The 18,249-nt window shown below is 41.6% G+C and overlaps 1 protein-coding gene across 1 annotated transcript; it reads right to left on the reverse strand.

The window, feature by feature from the left end:
* Positions 1 to 77: 77 nt before the first annotated feature.
* LOC124273772 lies at positions 78 to 9,583 on the reverse strand. Its single transcript, XM_046709082.1, has 7 exons — positions 9,559 to 9,583; positions 8,009 to 8,099; positions 4,199 to 4,423; positions 3,696 to 3,816; positions 3,239 to 3,365; positions 818 to 957; positions 78 to 433 (listed from the first exon to the last, which is right to left on the reverse strand). The coding sequence occupies exons 3-7, from the start codon at positions 4,386 to 4,388 to the stop codon at positions 136 to 138; spliced, it is 876 nt and encodes a 291-aa protein (XP_046565038.1). The 5' UTR covers positions 4,389 to 4,423; positions 8,009 to 8,099; positions 9,559 to 9,583; the 3' UTR covers positions 78 to 135.
* Between the last annotated feature and the right edge of the window lie 8,666 nt (positions 9,584 to 18,249).

Here is an 18,249-nt window from a genome sequence, read left to right on the forward strand (position 1 = left end):
ACTACTGAATTAAAGGCTTTTGTTGAAAAAAAAAAAGATAGAGTAAAGAAATTAAATATATAACAAAACCAATCACATTTCCAAATAATGAGCTGATTGTTTATTTTTCCTAGAAGAAAAACAATCAACAACGCGTTATGTTGTTGAATCTTTGGGCTTTTCGAACAGTTCGAAATCGGTGACGTCACTGTGCGCGTGGATGCCCGGGTCCCTCCCCGACTCCCTCACCATCCTCTCCAGGGACTCAATGTTGTTCTTTGACAGTCGGAGGTAGGAGCAGTTGAGGACCTCCATGGGGTCTAGTTCCACGGGAGGGATCTCCTTCTTCTGGCCTATCTTCAGGGAGCTGAGGAGCTGCTCCAGCTGAATCATGCGCTTCTTCTGTTGTCTCATGATCGAGCTCTCGTTACCTGCGTCCAGCTGCCGACACTTCCTGGAATAATATAATAATGATAACGGTGAGTAAGTTTAGTTTTACACCGCACTCGGCAATATTCCAGCTATATGGCGGCGGTCTGTAAATAATCGAGTCTGGACCAGCCAATCGAGTGATCAACAGTATGAGCATCGTTCTACGCAACTGGGATACGATGACATGTGTCAACCAAGTCAGCGAGCCTGACCATCCGATACCGTTAGTCGCCTCTTACGACAAGCATGGGTTGCTGACGATCAATTCTAACCCGGACCTTCAAGAGTCAATAATGATAACAACAACAAAAGTAAAATGCATGAATGAACATAATAAAAGAAAGCACAGCAAAACAAAACAAAAAATAAAATAAATAAATAAATAAGCAGGAATATGAACACTCACTTGGTAGTGTATAACCGAGAATCTTTAAGGATCTCCTCCAGTTCCTTCAACGCCTTCAGATCCAGGGTTGCTTTGCTAGCGGGTGCAGAAGCTATGTGCGAATTCGATCCGAGAGATGGACGTCGATTGCGCATATCAGACTGCAACGGTAAAATGGCTCATATCATAAATAGACACTCACGGTTTGATAAAACACGTAAAATACTACAGACTGGAATCTGAAACTTGAATATGTGCTGACGTAGGAGTACAGTTCTCCTCTTGCCATATTTAACGAATCGACGTTCCGTTCAGACTCTATAACATCAACTCAACGTCTATTGTATACATAGGACAAAATGACTATTTCACCCTTGGAAGTGTTTTTTCGGTTACTAAACGTTCTGAACGATTTGAATTGATGAATTTCATATTTACTTTCGAACATGAATAAACGTTTTGAATTTTTGACGAGGCCAAATTTACAGGTATGAACTATATATTAGTCTGTCTATGATCTGATAACAAATATGTCTGTGATCTGATAACAAATATCATGGCCATGGCTTTCACACCCGGTCATATCCACATGGAATCGCGACGAAGCGAAAGTACAAAATCTTTCCCTAAATATATCTTGTAAATTAACAATACATAAATTCTGAGAAAATGTTCAATCATTTAGCCTGGTAAGTAGGGTTTAGTGATAATAACGATATTTATCATCCAAAACTGTGTTCCACAGGAGATATAGCTTGTGTAGATTTTGTACAATGCCTTGACAATGCTATGACGTCATGAATTTGATGACGTCACAATGATATGACATCGCTACACTGCAAGTCTAATGGCAGTACTGTGTTCAGAGATGTGTATTTTTCATTAAAAACAAATGAAGAGTGATTTTTGATGATAAATAGAATCTCACCCTCGTGTCTTCTGATATCTAATATATCAACACTGGTTAATAAATCCAAAACTGTAAAAATATCCTCAGCAAGCCTCGGATATATGTAACTTTATCAAGTCGTGGTGACATATTTGATATCAAAAGACACTCGGAGAGAGATTCAATATTTATCATTCAAAACTGGCTCCCATAGTAGATATCGCTTGTGTGAGATCAAGCGATATCTACAAGCGATATCTACATCGTACATATCGCAACAATTGAACTGCCATAATGCTATTACGTCATCTGTTAATGGCCTCACAATGCTTTGACATCACTAAGAACACATCTGACAAAGCTGTGTATGACGTCACAAACTTGATCACTGCTCAAGAAGGCTAATGGCAGTTTTATGTTCAGATAAATTCATTCTTTTACTGGCAACTGACAAAGAATGATTTTGGATGATAAATAAAATCTCACCCTCGTGTCTTCTGATGTAAAATATATCCACACTCGTTGATTAAAATCAAAATATCGGCGGCAAGCCTCGGATATTTGTAACCTTTATCAACCCGTGTTGTTGTATTTCATATCAGAAGACACCTGGGTGAGATTCTCCATTTATATTTAGTTGTTCAGCTACATAAGTGTTATACGAACACCCACACATATTGACAAATGTTTTGAAGAAATAATGTGTCACAAGTAATTTCTGTGCTTTTAGTCTATTAGGTGAAATGCACAATGCCTCATTCCCTGCACGAGTGTATTATCTTATGAGGCAGTGTTTACGCTGGGTACCAATGTTTTACTTGTTATACATAGTAGCTGTAGAATCAGTGATAGGTATTTGTGTGCTGTATTTAGACCTGTGCTACATCATTATAGGCATCTCCAGTGGCCCAGAGGACATAGTGGAATTTTCTAGGCTTTTTTGTTTATATATAAGGGGAGGCCAGTTTGGATCTAAGAACAATAAGAAGACAAAGTCATCAATATCCCCCGCAATGGAGTATACTCTTCATGATTTTGTCTACGAGTTATGATTATGTCAAATATTTAGGTGTGTATATAGAAAAGTGCACGTGGAAGGAGAGTATTGAAAGGTTTTTAAAGTTCTGCTGTGGAAAAGTGCACTACCACTAATTAATGTTTTAGTCAAACTTGTTGCCATGGAAATGCAAAAATATTTTATTCAGAATTTCAAAACTACCAAAAGGCACCAGTGCACCACCAGACCAATCTATGTGCCAAGTTTGGTGAAGAAATAGTGAACGGTTTTTTTAGAGTTCTGCTCCGGGTGAAAAGAACAGGAAAGACAAATGTGCACGGACGGACGGACGGACGGACGGACGGACGGACGGAGTCCATTTTAATACCCCCCGCAAAACGCGTTGCGGGGGATAACAAGTGTTGGCTTCAACACCCCGTGGCCCAAACGACTCCCGTATCATGCCGTACCCTTTAGGAACCTTCACAATATCAATGTTTCAATTGTTTGCTCAAATGTGTATGGTACAGGTACTGAAAAAAGGAAAATGACCTACACTTGAATGTATTTTCTGTTTCTCTGGAATGCCCGACGAAGTTCCAAACTCCATATCTTTACTGGACGCCACTGTCTGGATCGCCATATCATACAGATCGTGAATGTGCTCGTGACCCCCGCTCGTGCTAGAATGTGACGTCACAGGGAGTTAAATTATGTGTATGAAAATCCAATGTATTAGAAAGTCTTTCATAATCAAATACGGTTTTTGAAATACCAGAAGGTAACAGCACTTACACAGATTGTCTGGTTTGAAATGGATACATTTTTAGTGAAGAAAACCAATTTGGATTGAGAGGTATCGGTATAATCCGCAGTGTAAAGATTATCGTACTATATACTACTACTACTACTACTACTACTACTACATGATCATTGCGCGTACAGTTACTATTATTTTGTTTTTTGAACTCCCTAGGGGAATATACAATCCCCAACGAAACGGCAGCTCTTACCCCGAAGCGTGTTTGCGTTCCCGTTTACCAGCCTTATGAGACGAATCTCTGGTTAAACTGTCTCGGGACCCATCGTCTTCGGTGACCATGATGCATGGTACGAAGTCATTACTTTTACCATCTGTGGGGAGAATACAAACCAGTGAAAACAGACGTTTGCACACGTCCATCTACTCACTAGCGCCACCCTCCCCTCTACCCATTGGGGCGGTGGGGTAGCCTTGTGGTTAAAGGGTTCGAAAACCCGGGTTCGATTTCCCACATCGGTACAATGTGTGAAGCCCATTTTTGGTGTCCCTCGCCGTGATGTTGCTGGAATATTTCTAAAAGCGGCGTAAAACTAAACTCACTCACTCACGCACCTTTCTAAATCACACCACCACCCCCGTTTGTTTACACACACACACACACTCTCTCTCTCTCTCTCTCTCTCTCTCTCTCTCTCTCTCTCTCTCTCTCTCTCTCTCTCTCTCTCTCTCTCTCTCTCTCTCTCTCTCTCTCACCGAATGTAACGCTTTTCTTGGACAGCAGTTCCTCTTGTTGCCCCACCGACAGGGACATAGCTCTCTGTCTCCCCGCCCCAGGTGCTGGCCGCGGGGTCCCGGTCCCAGGGAGACTCTCTCGTCGCTTTCTGCCCCCTGGTATGTGGCTGCCACTTCGGCTTGTCGGCTCCACTCCGTCCTGGATGGACATAGATCTGTCGCGACCTGAGGCCGACCTTCGTTTTTATACAGATAAATGCTTTTCTATTAAAGTGAAACCAAGTTAATCCGGACGGTATAGCTATAAGTCACATGGTTGGTTATTGCAGACCAGCAGTCGTGATTAACGAGATTTGACTGTATTCAGAATATACGACAAAACATTATCCAGGAGTTTTGGAACAAAGTCACATTTTGTTGAAGTTAACCTGGTGAAAACCACCAGCACAGGTTTATTGTTGACAGAATAATTATCACTACAGGGGTCAAATGCAATTAAGGAATCCTGCAAGGCACAATTAATATGGATGCTTACATTCGAGATAAGAAATTTGATTTTCTGACTTCCTGTGACATTCACGAACGTTTCGAGGTGCTACACGCTGAATTATATATTCAACTCACTTAGACTCTACTCCCTGTATGAGGTGTTCATCTATAGCGTACAAAAATAAAGCGTTCGTAAAATATTATAATTGCTTGAAAAGGGGTATTTAAGTCGTTCATATTCCGCCCCAGTAGCGTTGCTTAACAAGGTTGGTTCGATGTTAAAAAAACATTAGTATCCGAAACTTATAAGGGCTTTTGGTATTTTTTAAAAAGTAATACGAACTTCACTACATGGCAAAGCAAGCGTGCTTGTGGGAAAGTTGTGCTTTCAGTAATGAAAGATGGATCGTTAATTCCATGATGTAAAAAAATGAACGGAAGCAACAAGAACGGAAGTGGACTACTACAAATATTACTATATATACTGAGTCAAAAAAGAAACGTCACGTTCTTTCTTCAGGGCACTATAAAAGAACAAGAGATGGTAAGATGGTTAAATTGTTATTATTTCATTGCTGAGATCTGTGTGATGTACTCGATACACTGACAGTTCCGTAATCAGTTCCAGTAAGCTACACCGCCGTCCCAAAACATGGGTATACATAATGTCAAGTCACAAGAATAAAAATGCGAAATTTCTCAGTTCAATATCGTGTATGGCCGCCCCGCGCATTCACCACTGCCAAACACCGTCTCCTCATCGACTGCCTGATGCTTGTGAACACGTGGTTGGGGATTCTGCGCCATTGCTCTTGCAAGGCAGCGCCAAGTTCCTGCAAATTCTGAGGTTGGTTCCCAAGACCACGAAGCCTTCTCCCAAGTGCATCCCAAACGTGCTCTATTGGGTTAAGGTCAGGGGACCTCGATGGCCAGTCCATGACGTTGATTCCAGCGTTTTGAAGGAAATTTCGGGTCAACATCGCGGTATGCGGCCGAGCATTATCATGCTGGGACTGTAGACCTGGGCCATGAGCCGCCTTGAAAGGAACGAGTTCAGGGGTGAGCACCTGGTCGTGGTAAGCAGCAGCTGTGAGGTTTCCATGGATGACCAGAAGTCGGGAACGGTTGTTCCCACAGAAACCACCCCACACCATGCAACTTCCGCCCCCGAATCTGTCGACTTCCTGTACACAACACTGGGCATACCGTTCACGACGTCGTCTCCAGACTCTATGCCTGCCGTCCGCAAATCTGAGGGTAAACCTGATTCATCGCTAAAGACGACTCGATTCCAGTCTCTGGGTCCATCGGAGGTGACGTTGGGCCCACAGCAGACGTTGACGTTGGTGAAACGGCGTCAATATTGGCCCACGATATGGACGTCGAGAATGGAGATTGGCAGCCCGCAACCGATTTCGAATGGTCTGTGAGGACAGTCGACCTCTGAACATCTCAGCCCTGGTTCGTGTAGCCGGCAGAAATCTGTCACGTAGGTGACGTAGGACGATTTGACGGTCTTCTGCTCGTGACGTCACACGTGGACGACCCGACCTTGGGCGATCAGAAGTGGTGCCAGTTTGTTGTAGATGACCTCGCAAGTCATACACAGTACGACGGCTGCATCCCATTGCTCTTGCGACGTCAATAACTGATCTTCCCGCTTGCAACATGCCAACGGCACGTTCACTTTGCACATTTGACAATCGTGGCATTTCAAGTACCGTTAGAACTGTGGTTTAAAAGTGTTTTTTTCAATTCTTGAGGCCAATGCAAACACGTGCATATGAAGAAAACTTCGATGCAAAGATCACGTGATCGACTGCACGTGCAAAACCTGATTTGGCACTAACATCATTTGCACGACGAATGGATGGGTTTGAGTGGGTTTTGCTAACGTTTTTCTAGAGTCGAAAGATAGGGATCCCATTTCGGATACATAGCTGTATCATCAGAAAAAAATTATTCAATATTTTTCAAATGATATTTTGTGAAGTTTCTTTTTTGACTCAGTATATAATCATTCATGTCATCGCAGTTTAGCTTTAGTAGAATGGACGAACGTGGTTCATGTATAACTTTTTTCAGTAATATAGGATAAAAACCCCTAAAATTATGTATGTCGTAGACGTTTCTGATTTTGGCACACACCATACAAATTGGACTGTGCTGACTCACCTATCAAGGTTTGTTTGGTTCGTTGGTTGGTTTGTTGTTTTACACCGCACTCAGCAATATTCCAGCTATATGGCTGCGGTCTGTAAATAATCGAGTCTGGACCAGACAATGCTGTGATCAACATCATGAGCATCGTTCTACGCAACTGGGATATGGTGACATGTGTCAACCAAGTCAGCGAGCCTGACCATTCGATCCCGTTAGTAGCGTATTTCGACATGGGTTGCTGACGATCAATTCTAACCCGGATCTTCAAAAGTCAATAATGAAAACAACAACAACAAAAAGTAAATGCATAAATGAACGTAATAAAAGAAAGCACTGCAAAACAAAAAATAAAATAAATAAATAAATAAGCAGGAATATAATATATTCTAACCCGGATCTTCACGGGTGAACATAATTGAAAGATGATACCACTTCAAGGCATTCTACATGTCAGGGGTCGCACATGCTAGAGTACTGATGACCCATGGCTTGCAACATGGACAAACATACACATAAAAATATCCAACCATCTTTCGTGCAGTGAAAACATTTCTGCCGCTTTTGGGTGCATAAATTGGGATAGCTGCAACTCGCGTTGATACATGGGTTTTGCACATAGTTACCGATCCGTATAACAATCCTCTGAACTACACTCATATACCAACACATGACCAAGGTTATCGAAGTTTGACAATCTTGAAAATATCTGAATGAAAGGGACCTTCGACTTTTCCTTCAGACTTTAGAGAGTGCGTGCAACTATAAAGGACGTTACTGTTCTCAACTCAACTCAAATCAGAAGGGCGACTGGTTGATGTAGTACCCCATCTGTCTAACCCCCTTACCCCTGAAGATCCGGATTAGAAACGGCTTCAGCAACCGATATTTCTCGTAAGTGTCGACGAACGGGATCAGGTGCATGTCATCGTATCCCACTTGCGAAGATCGATGCTCATGATGTCAGTCACTTGTCCAGACTCGATTACTTCCAGGCTTGTCACGCCGAAGAACCGGGTTCGATTCCCCACATGGATACAATGTGTGAATCCCTTCGCTGGTGTCCCCCTCCATGATATTGCTTGGATATTGCTAAAAGCAGCATAAACCTAAACTCACTCACTCACCCCAGACCGCCATCATATTGCTTCGAGTTTGGCGTTAAAACAAACAGACTGACCACCTCACCTGGTCCAGGTAACCCCTGGAGGGGGACTTGCTCCTGTCCAGCTCTATCTTCTCTAGTCGTTTCTTGAGTTTCTCCTCCTCCCGTCTACAATGGGGACAAAACTGCGTTATTTGGTGTCTATCCTGACTTCTCTCTTAGAATGTAGCATTTAGCCTCACAAAACAAACTCACATGCGTAAAACCCCACTTCAGATCACAATCTTCTAATTACACAATGACATCATTTGCACCTAACAATGTGGATGAGTGAGTAAGTATAGTACTTTTCTTTACGATTATTTCAGTATTATTACACCAGACATGTGCTTTACATATTGTTCTCATATGGGATATCGATATCGATCTCGGATCGGGTGAACGCTTGAACTACTTGACTACCCTACCGCGTCAGTATTGGCAAAACTTCGTATTTCTCCAGTGAAGAATTATCTTTAAAGTGTCACTATTTTCCAGTTATTTAAATGTATACATATTACTCATTTATCAGAAAAAAGGTGAGTATTTGGGTGTATCATAACTGGAGGGGTGTTCCCGTCCAGTGAACAGTACGCACTCAAGTGATTTGTTTGGAGTGTAATAATAATAAAAATAATAATAATAATAATGAGAAGTCTTATAATGCGCTAATCTCCACGCAACAAAGTATGCTCGAAGCGCTAACACAAACATATATGTATGTACGTGTCAAACATATATGTATGTACGTGTCAAATGGAAGAAGAAATATATTTTTACTTCTCTAATCAACTGCCCGAGTTAGCATTGTCTATATACATGATGGCCTTAATAAAGATTAGGTACCCTAGAGACTTCTGGCTACTGCTCTTGAGTTTGTCCAGGTATTTCTCCTCCTTTACCAGCAAGCTGGCAGCAGTTTGATGAGTGTTCTTCACGGAGCGGCTTCGTGTCGCGGACGACAGCCTCCCTCCGTACGTCTCCATGTTGTGTCTTGTTCTGTCGACTACCACAAGCAATGATTATGACGTCACGCCCTTTTGCGATTATTGTGACGTCATCGGAACACGGTACGGATATACCACATAACTGTGACGTCATACGTTCTGTTGTATTTGTTTGGTGGGCAGGGTATAATGTTTTGCCTGTTTTGCTTCAAACGGGAGGGTATTATAAACTGGGACCAAAGACGTCTCTGCTGGTACACAGTTTAATAATAATAATAATAATAATAATAAGGGCCTGATGATGTACGCCTCTCCGTGGTGGGCCTAGATAGGGGAATTATATTCCCTGAAGGGCTGACCCCCCGAAGCTGGTTTTTCACTGGGTTACAGACAGCCAAAAGGAAAGTTTAGATTCACTTCCGCAGCCCAGTTAGCCTTCCTCCGGTAGTGAAACCAACCATACTGGAGATGGGACTTGCCCCAGGGGAAGTCACAGAACCCGACCAAGAATATCTTGGTCAAACCACCTTAAAACCACACTACTTGAGTGTGCGAGAGCGACAGGATGGCCTGAAAATCCACGTATCAATGGCAAGTCGCTGAAGCTGTATTGGGACAATGCCATGCCCATGTATGCTTACCTGACGGAGCAAAATCTCCGAGATCAATTCCGGCGGCTGAAAAATCTCTTGCCCCGTGAGCCAGTTCAACCCACAACTGGTGCCCGTCAAGAACCTTTGCATGAACAGAATGCTCAAGTGGCAGCAGACCCAAAACTTCGAATGGACGTCCATGTCAACCTCTTTCCTCTTGCTGATGGAAACTCTTCCGGCATAGAGCCAATTGGCCCCGAAATTTCAGACCCTCACTCTTCCTCTTCCTCAGTTGCAGATCTTTCTGAAAATCCTGTGTATATTTTGTTTCATTCTATTTATGATGAAATATCTGGCATACCTTTAGAAAATCGGAGGCCTATCAAATAAACAAATGAATCTTTTCCCAAAAATGAAATTAATTTATTAAATGATATTATTTCTATGAAACTTTCATCGGACTGTTCATTACATGAAGTTAATTGTTGTGTCTATGCTGCCGCTCGAACCTTGGAGGAACTTCACACAGTTTCCAAAGAAAACACATCCAATACTAAGAAGACTACACCAAAGAAAAACCGGTTTCAAGTCAAACTAACGGAAACTAGAAAATACATTTCCTGGATAGAGCTGTGCCTGAAGTTAAGATCATCAGGCAGTCCAATGTCAAAAGACAAAAGGCAATTTGGAGAAAATTAAAACTGAAATATAAAACAACGAAAGAAAAGATACTTCTCCAAATTGTCGATTCCCTTAAGGCAAAAAAATAAAGGTTTGGACTGAAAGAAAGAAAAATGGGAAAAGAAAAATAAATTCATCAAACAAAATAAACTGTTTAGAAACAATGAAAAGCACTTCTACAGGCAACTGAAAGCAAAGGGTGATGGTGAACATGACAAACGGCCTCCCATGGATGCCAATGAAAGGTTCTGGAAACAGTTGTGGTCTGTACCCGGCAACTGTAACCTTGAGGCACCATGGGTCCGTGATTATGACCATGCAATGCATGAGAAGGTAACTAGGTCGTTTGTCTGTTACATCTCACCAGATTGCCTGAAAAGTGTTATAAAAAGTCCAAATCAAATACAGCTCCAGGGCCTGATGGCATTCGAAATCGGTATTGAAACTGCTCCCCTGTGTCCAAACACCATTACTACACTGTTTCAATACTCTTGTGGACACAGGTGATGTTCCTCCATGGTTCTGCAAAGGTCGCACAATACTTCTCCCCAAGAAAGGAGACTTGACTGATCCCAAAAACTTCCGCCCTATCACATGTTTGAATACACAATACAAAATATTCACAGGGTGTTTGACAAACCTCGTGTCATCTTACTGCTCTTCCAATGATATCATTTACAGAGAGCAGAAGGGAGCAAGAAAGGGATGTTGGGGGTGCAAGGATCAACTTCTTGTACAGAAAATGATTTTGGAAGAGGCTAAAACATATCACCGCAACCTCTCCATGTGCTGGATTGACTACAAAAAAGCATACGACTCTGTCCCTCACGAATGGATTCTGAAGTCTCTTCATTGCATTGACCTCCCTCAGCGACTACTTGATTTACTCAAGTCTTTAATGAGTTGCTGGTCGACTCAACTTGAGATGTACTCGCTTGGGCAGGTGCAGACTTCGGAATCTATTCCAATCAGAAGGGGAATATTTCAGGGGGATTCCTTTAGTCCTTTGCTTTTTTTGTCTGTCTTTAAATCCTTTGAGCTTTCTGCTCAATAAAGAGGAGGGTTACCATCCCGGACCTCCTCAGCACAGATCCCCAACACCTCTTACTCATCTCCTTTACATGGATGATATCGAGCTCCTTGCCAAAGGAGATACCAATTTGAAAGAGCAGGTTCTCCTTGTCGAGTCCTTTTCGAATGATATTGGCATGACATTTGGACTCGACAAATGTAATACTCTTCATTTGAAACGTGGCAAGGTAACTAATGATGGATCGGTCAAGTTACAAGGGGGAGGAGTTATTGAGCATCTTGTGGAAGATCAGGCCTACACCTATCTTGAATGCAAGTTCGAGATAAGCTCCAGAATGCCCAGATTCAAGACAAACTTCGGGCCGAGTACAAATCTCGTTTAAAGAAAATCTGGAGCTCAGAGCTAAATGCTCGAAACAAGGTCAAAGCCACCAATACTTTTGCTGTGCCAGTCCTCTCCTATTCCTTTGGAGTAGTTGATTGGACGAAACAAGACATCCAGAGTCTTGACCGCCTGACCAGAAGGATCATGTCTGATAACAGAGCCCACCACCCTCGTTCCTCTCTTAACCGTGTATATATGCCAATCAATTCTGGAGGTCGGGGTTTGATTAATGTGGAGGCTCTTCATGATAGAATTTTATTGTGTACTTTTGCACATATTTATTTATCGGATGATCCTCTGGTGATGCATGTGAAGACTCATGATGAAAGCAAGGAATTCCACAGCTATTTTAAGCGTGCCAAGGTTGTTGGACAGAATCTGAAATTTGAGGTTGAGGTTGCTGATGGCGATGTACTGCTGGACGGTACAGCGATGGGAGTAAACCAGGTGAAGTCCTTCACCAAGTCTGCCCAGAGTCGGTCTTTTTGTGGAGAAGCTTTCTGAGAAGCCATTGCATCGTGTGTACATGCAGTGTGTGGAACAGAATAGCAATCCCTCCGACTCCTTCGCCTGGATGAAGTCGGCTGGTCTTAAATGTGAAATTGAGGGCTTCCTTTTTGCTGCTCAGGACCAGTCACTTCCCACTCGTAATGCAGAAGGCTGCAGTGTTGGGGAGCCTTCATATTCTCCGGAAAGTTCTTGGTGGGTTCGACTAGGCAGCGTTTCCTGGGAGAAGTCCCATTCGCTGTCTGGGCTGCGTGTAGAGGGGGGCAAGGGCCCTGAGCTGATGATGAGCCTTACCAGCCTGACTGTGCCAGGATCACCCAAACCCTCTCTGCTGCATATTATCTTTAATCTGTAAAACATAATAATAATAGGCCATTTATATAGCGCCTTTCCACGTCACAGGGATATGCTCAAAGCGCTTCCTGAGCTCAAGTTAAAACTATATACAGTTGGCAGGTACGGATGATTGGAAGTCACTTGCGAAGAAATAGATGAGTCTTTAGTCTTGTTTTGAATGTACTTAGGGAAGGAGATGATTTTAACTCGATAGGGAGAGAGTTACACAGAGAAGCTGCTGCATATGAAAAGGTCCTTGAGCCAAATGATTTGAGATTGTAGCTCGGGACAGCAAGTAACAGTTGTTGTGACAAGCGCAGAGTTCTTTCTGGAGAGTATTGTGTCAGAAGGTCTTGAAGGTAGGAAGGTCCTGAGTTGTAGAAAGACTGGTAGGTGAGGCAGAGAATCTTGAAATCAATCCTTTCACGAATACGGAGCCAGCAGTAGAGAGTTTAGAATGGGAGAGATGTGACAGCGAGTACAGGTGAGAGTGATGATGCGTGCAGTTTTGTTCTGGATTTTCTGATGACGATGGAGTTGAGAGGAAGAGACGCCAAACAGTAAACTGTTGCAGTAATCCAGGCGGGATAAAATCAGTGTCCGCACAAGTGTGGCAGTGGTTTCTTTTGTTAGGACTTTGCGGATGCTGCCGATGTTCTTCAGATGGTAGTGGCAGGTCTTTACTAGATGATTTATTTGCTTGTCCATGCTGAGGTTTGAGTCCAAAAGAACGCCAAGGTTTTTCACAAGAGGAGAAAAAGTAATCGAAGATTGCCCAATGGAGATATCTTTGATGATAAGGTTTCGTTGTCTTGAGATTGTGGAGATGACCATTGTTTCTGTTTTATAGTCGTTAAGTTTCAGCTTGTTAACAGACATCCAGGATCTTGTGCTGGAGAGGCATGCTTCAAGGTTGGACTTGCACTCTAACTGACTTTGTTCTGAGGACTTAAAACTGTCAAACAATTGGCTGCCGTCCGCATAGAAATGATGAGGCACATGATAAGCAGACATCAGTTTTCCGAGCGGTTGAGTATACAGGGAGAAAAGAATTGGTCCAAGAACTGATCCCTGGGGAAGTCCACAGGTTAGGGTGTGACTGGATGATGAAGATGTTCCGATGTGAATGGACTGGGTTCTGTCTGAAAGGTAGGATCTTAGCCAGTCGAGAACTGTATTAGTCAAACCAAATTCTTTCACCAAACGCTCAAGAAGAATTTCATGGTTAATTGTGTCGAAAGCCGCAGATAAATCCAGGAGGACAAGCAAAGCAGATTCACCATGGTCGACTGCAGATCTGACAGAGTTCAAGACATAATTTAGAGCAGTTTCTGTGCTGTGAGCCTGCCTGTAGGCAGATTGGTAACAATCAGTCAAGTTATGCTGAGAAAGATGATCCGAGAGTTGTTGTTTGACTACTTTCTCCAGAACTTTAGACATGAACATCAAATTTGAGACAGGACGATAGTTTGCCGATGAGCAATAGACCGACCAGTTTGGCAATCAAAACTGGCGCATGCGTCAGTTTTGGCCAATCAGCAGGCCGGGCGCGGTTTGTGGATTTGTTAGACATATTTCCGGGGTCAAACGATGCCTCAGAAGGGATGTGCTTCAAATTATGCCATTCACACTCGCTATATCTATTACATATTGCTGTGATTTGATGTGTACCTTTAACACAACCATTACGATCAAGACAAAAGATTTGAGGCGGATCAAGGAGTGCGATAGGTCTCACAATCAGTTAAATATCGGCACCATCGTTCACGAAACCTACGTCTGCTCGAAGGTGAGAATTTGCACAAATTTCCACACTTTCGCACATGTGCAAAATCTTTACCAATAGATGAAAACAATCAGAAATTTAAAACTTTGCAAGTGTTATAAACACGAACAATTCTTGTAACTACAAAATTGTTTTTGCTTACCGTTTTTAGTCAATACTGGACATTGTGTTGGTACGCCATAAAGCTGAAATGAGACAGGCGAGAAGGCCGTGACACAATATAAACAAATCTGTGTGTTATTCACAATAAAGAAGTTGACATCCAACAAAAATTTTGGTTTTCCAATGTATTCCACTTCTAAATGCCCTTCAAAGATTAAATTCTGACAGTGATCTGATTTCGGTTAGGCTCGACCGTAGTAGCAAAACTTATTACATTAAAGGACAATGTGGTTGGTATTGTTGCCTTCGCTCTTAGATATTCTTAAATTTGTCACACATTTTAGGATGTTTTAAAGTTTCAAAAGCCTACTGCTATGCAGTACAGTGCAGTATGTGTAAATAGTGCAAAATATTAGAGGAGTAATATTTTTTTATTCAAACGGAAATATAGTCAGTGTTAGCAGTTCCCTATCACACAATATCCCATAAACTCATAATAAAGTTATTTCAACATCCAGGGAATTTGTAAAAAAACCAAAGCCTATACTACGTTTTGGGTCAAACTCTGGTCAGGCATTATTCAGTCTTGGAACAGAATAACTTACAAAATTCTCAGTTGACTTTTCATGTAACTGGAATGAATAATGAAACATATATTTAACCCAGATTTAATGTAATACTTCTTAGAAATCATCAGCTTTTGAGGAGGTTACCAATATTTGAAGACTGAGCCAAAGTAGTGTTTATTTAGATGTTGGTTTTGGACAAATTGTTCAAGGTTTGTTCATGGGCTATTTGGAGTCAGTGTACAGGTGCAGACTGTACCCTGGATCTTCTTTGTGTTCTGGTTCTGTGACATACCTGTACATACCTGTTCGTGAAGTCCAGTTCTGTGGAAGTTTGTAAATTAAGATTCCACATCAAAGTACACACAGAAAAATAAATTGGAAAGGGTGATTGAAAAAATGGATTTCCTTATATTCAGTCTCATTTTAGGATGGTGTGCAGATTTTGAAGAGGACATTTTACTGAGAATAGCTGCAGATTAGCTGCAGAATATTTGCTTCTGAGTATGTCCAGATACATCCATGGAAACATACTTTTTACAAGCCCAATAACCTTTCCGAGATTCCCAAATAAGATCAAATAGGTTATGCTGTGATTGGTTTGTTTACATTAATGTATACATCCAAACAAGGTGCACGACGTAGTAGACGGGAAATATTTTTTCTGCTTTGTTCATGAAAAGGTAGAGTTTTCACATTATTGATTTAACTAAATTTGAACAACGGATAGATAAATACAGGCGCCACGAGCAGTGTAGACAATCTGTTTATAGATACCGACACGATCTGCAACTTGAACATGTGGTTGTGTTTTTATATAATTACGATGTGAATTTTTGAGAGAAAAAAATCCAAACAACATAATTCAGTTACCCTTCTCCTGCTATATATCTTATCTAGACGGGCGTGAAGTGCCAGATACATTATTTGGTTCGAAAGAAAATACGCTTCCCACTCTAAGCAGCTGATCGAGACGATTTTTCATCGGGCATGTAACTCATTTTCACTCGCCAATTGCAATCTGTCAACTAAATATATTAAAAAATATATTAAAGTACGTAAACTTTCCTCTTTAAATATCATTCACAAACTACGGATACCAAAGTACCACAAGCAGAATTCATCAACAACGTTCTCAATCACGTACTTTTCGCCGGCGGTGACGCCATTGTGATTAGTCAGTGGCTGTGCCCCCTAATGTCAAAAACGAAGCGAGCGGGGCTTATTGGCCGGGACTGGATCGGTCTATTATATCTGCTATGGATTATTGAAATACTATTAAAAAGGCGATAAATTTCCCCATTTACTTGAAAGTTGCATTGATGGTGGAAATGTTACTGTTCGTAAACGGCGATGGTATCGTTATTAATGAACTCCATTATGTACACCTTTGAAATATTAGGTGCAATTTTATTTCTTTGTGGATGTTTGTCTTGAAATGGAACTAAACTCCCCATTCCCCTCACAAACGCTTCCATCCGTTGAGATATATTGCCAGTAGATTTGTCGCATAACTTTGTGGCAATGTTGATGAAGTGTTGGCAATGTTGATGAAGTGATGGCAATGTTAATGAAGTGTTGGCAATGTTGATGAAGTGTTGGCAATGTTGATGAAGTGTTGGCAATGTTGATGAAGGGTTGGCAATGTTAATGAAGTGTTGGCAATGTTAATGAAGTGTTGGCAATGTTGATGAAGTGTTGGCAACGTTGATGAAGTGTTGGCAATGTTGATGAAGTGTTGGCAATGTTAATGAAGTGTTGGCAATGTTAATGAAGTGATGGCAATGTTGATGAAGTGATGGCAATGTTGATGAAGTGTTGGCAATGTTAATGAAGTGATGGCAATGTTGATGAAGTGTTGGCAATGTTGATGAAGTGTTGGCAATGTTGATGAAGTGTTGGCAATGTTGATGAAGTGTTGGCAATGTTGATGAAGTGTTGGCAATGTTGATGAAGTGTTGGCAATGTTGATGAAGTGTTGGCAATGTTGAATGTTAATGAAGTGTTGGCAATGTTAATGAAGTGATGGCAATGTTGATGAAGTGATGGCAATGTTGATGAAGTGATGGCAATGTTGATGACGTGTTGGCAATGTTAATGAAGTGATGGCAATGTTGATGAAGTGTTGGCAATGTTGATGAAGTGTTGGCAATGTTGATGAAGTGTTGGCAATGTTAATGAAGTGTTGGCAATGTTGATGAAGTGTTGGCAATGTTGATGAAGTGTTGGCAATGTTGATGAAGTGATGGCAATGTTGATGAAGTGTTGGCAATGTTGATGAAGTGTTGGCAATGTTGATGAAGTGTTAATGCAATGTTAATGAAGTGTTGGCAATGTTAATGAAGTGATGGCAATGTTAATGAAGTGTTGGCAATGTTGATGAAGTGTTGGCAATGTTGATGAAGTGAAATGTTGATGAATGTTAATGAAGTGTTGGCAATGTTAATGAAGTGTTGGCAATGTTGATGAAGTGTTGGCAATGTTGATGAAGTGATGGCAACGTTGATGAAGGGTTGGCAATGTTGATGAAGTGTTGGCAATGTTAATGAAGTGATGGCAATGTTGATGAAGTGTTGGCAATGTTGATGAAGTGATGGCAACGTTGATGAAGTGATGGCAATGTTAATGGCAATGTTGATGAAGGGTTGGCAATGTTAATGAAGTGTTGACAATGTTGATGAAGTGATGGCAACGTTGATGAAGTGATGGCAACGTTGATGAAGGGTTGGCAATGTTGATGAAGTTGATGAAGGGTTGGCAATGTTAATGAAGTGTTGGCAATGTTGATGAAGTGATGCAATATTAATGAAGTGTTGGCAACGTTGATGACGTGTTGGCAATGTTGATGAAGGGTTGGCAATGTTGATGAAGGCTGTTGTGTTGGCAATGTTGATGAAGTGTTGGCAATGTTAATGAAGAAGGTTGGCAATGTTGATGAAGTGTTGGCAATGTTGATGAAGTGTTGGCAACGTTGATGAAGTGTTGGCAATGTTAATGAAGTGTTGGCAATGTTGATGAAGTGATGGCAACGTTGATGAAGTGTTGGCAATGTTGATGAAGTGTTGGCAATGTTGATGAAGTGTTGGCAATGTTGATGAAGTGTTGACAATGTTGATGAAGTGTTGGCAATGTTAATGAAGTGATGGCAACGTTGATGAAGTGTTGGCAATGTTGATGAAGTGTTGGCAACGTTGATGAAGTGTTGGCAATGTTGATGAAGTGTTGGCAATGTTAATGAAGTGTTGGCAATGTTAATGAAGTGTTGGCAATGTTGATGAAGTGTTGGCAATGTTGATGAAGTGTTGGCAATGTTGATGAAGTGTTGGCAATGTTGATGAAGTGTT

This window comes from Haliotis rubra, unplaced genomic scaffold, assembly GCF_003918875.1.
Source record: "Haliotis rubra isolate DU_JTF1 unplaced genomic scaffold, ASM391887v1 Scf184, whole genome shotgun sequence".
NCBI lineage: Eukaryota > Metazoa > Mollusca > Gastropoda > Lepetellida > Haliotidae > Haliotis > Haliotis rubra.

Bases quoted from the DNA above. Each gene is read 5' to 3' on its own strand.
- LOC124273772 (XM_046709082.1), bottom strand. From the start codon at position 4,388: ATGTCCATCCAGGACGGAGTGGAGCCGACAAGCCGAAGTGGCAGCCAC. The intron at 3,817-4,198 runs GTGAGAGAGAGA...TTCTCCCCACAG, and splicing joins CAAGAAAAGCGTTACATTCG to ATGGTAAAAGTAATGACTTC. The intron at 958-3,238 runs GTAGGTCATTTT...TTACCGTTGCAG, and splicing joins AACAGAAAATACATTCAAGT to TCTGATATGCGCAATCGACG.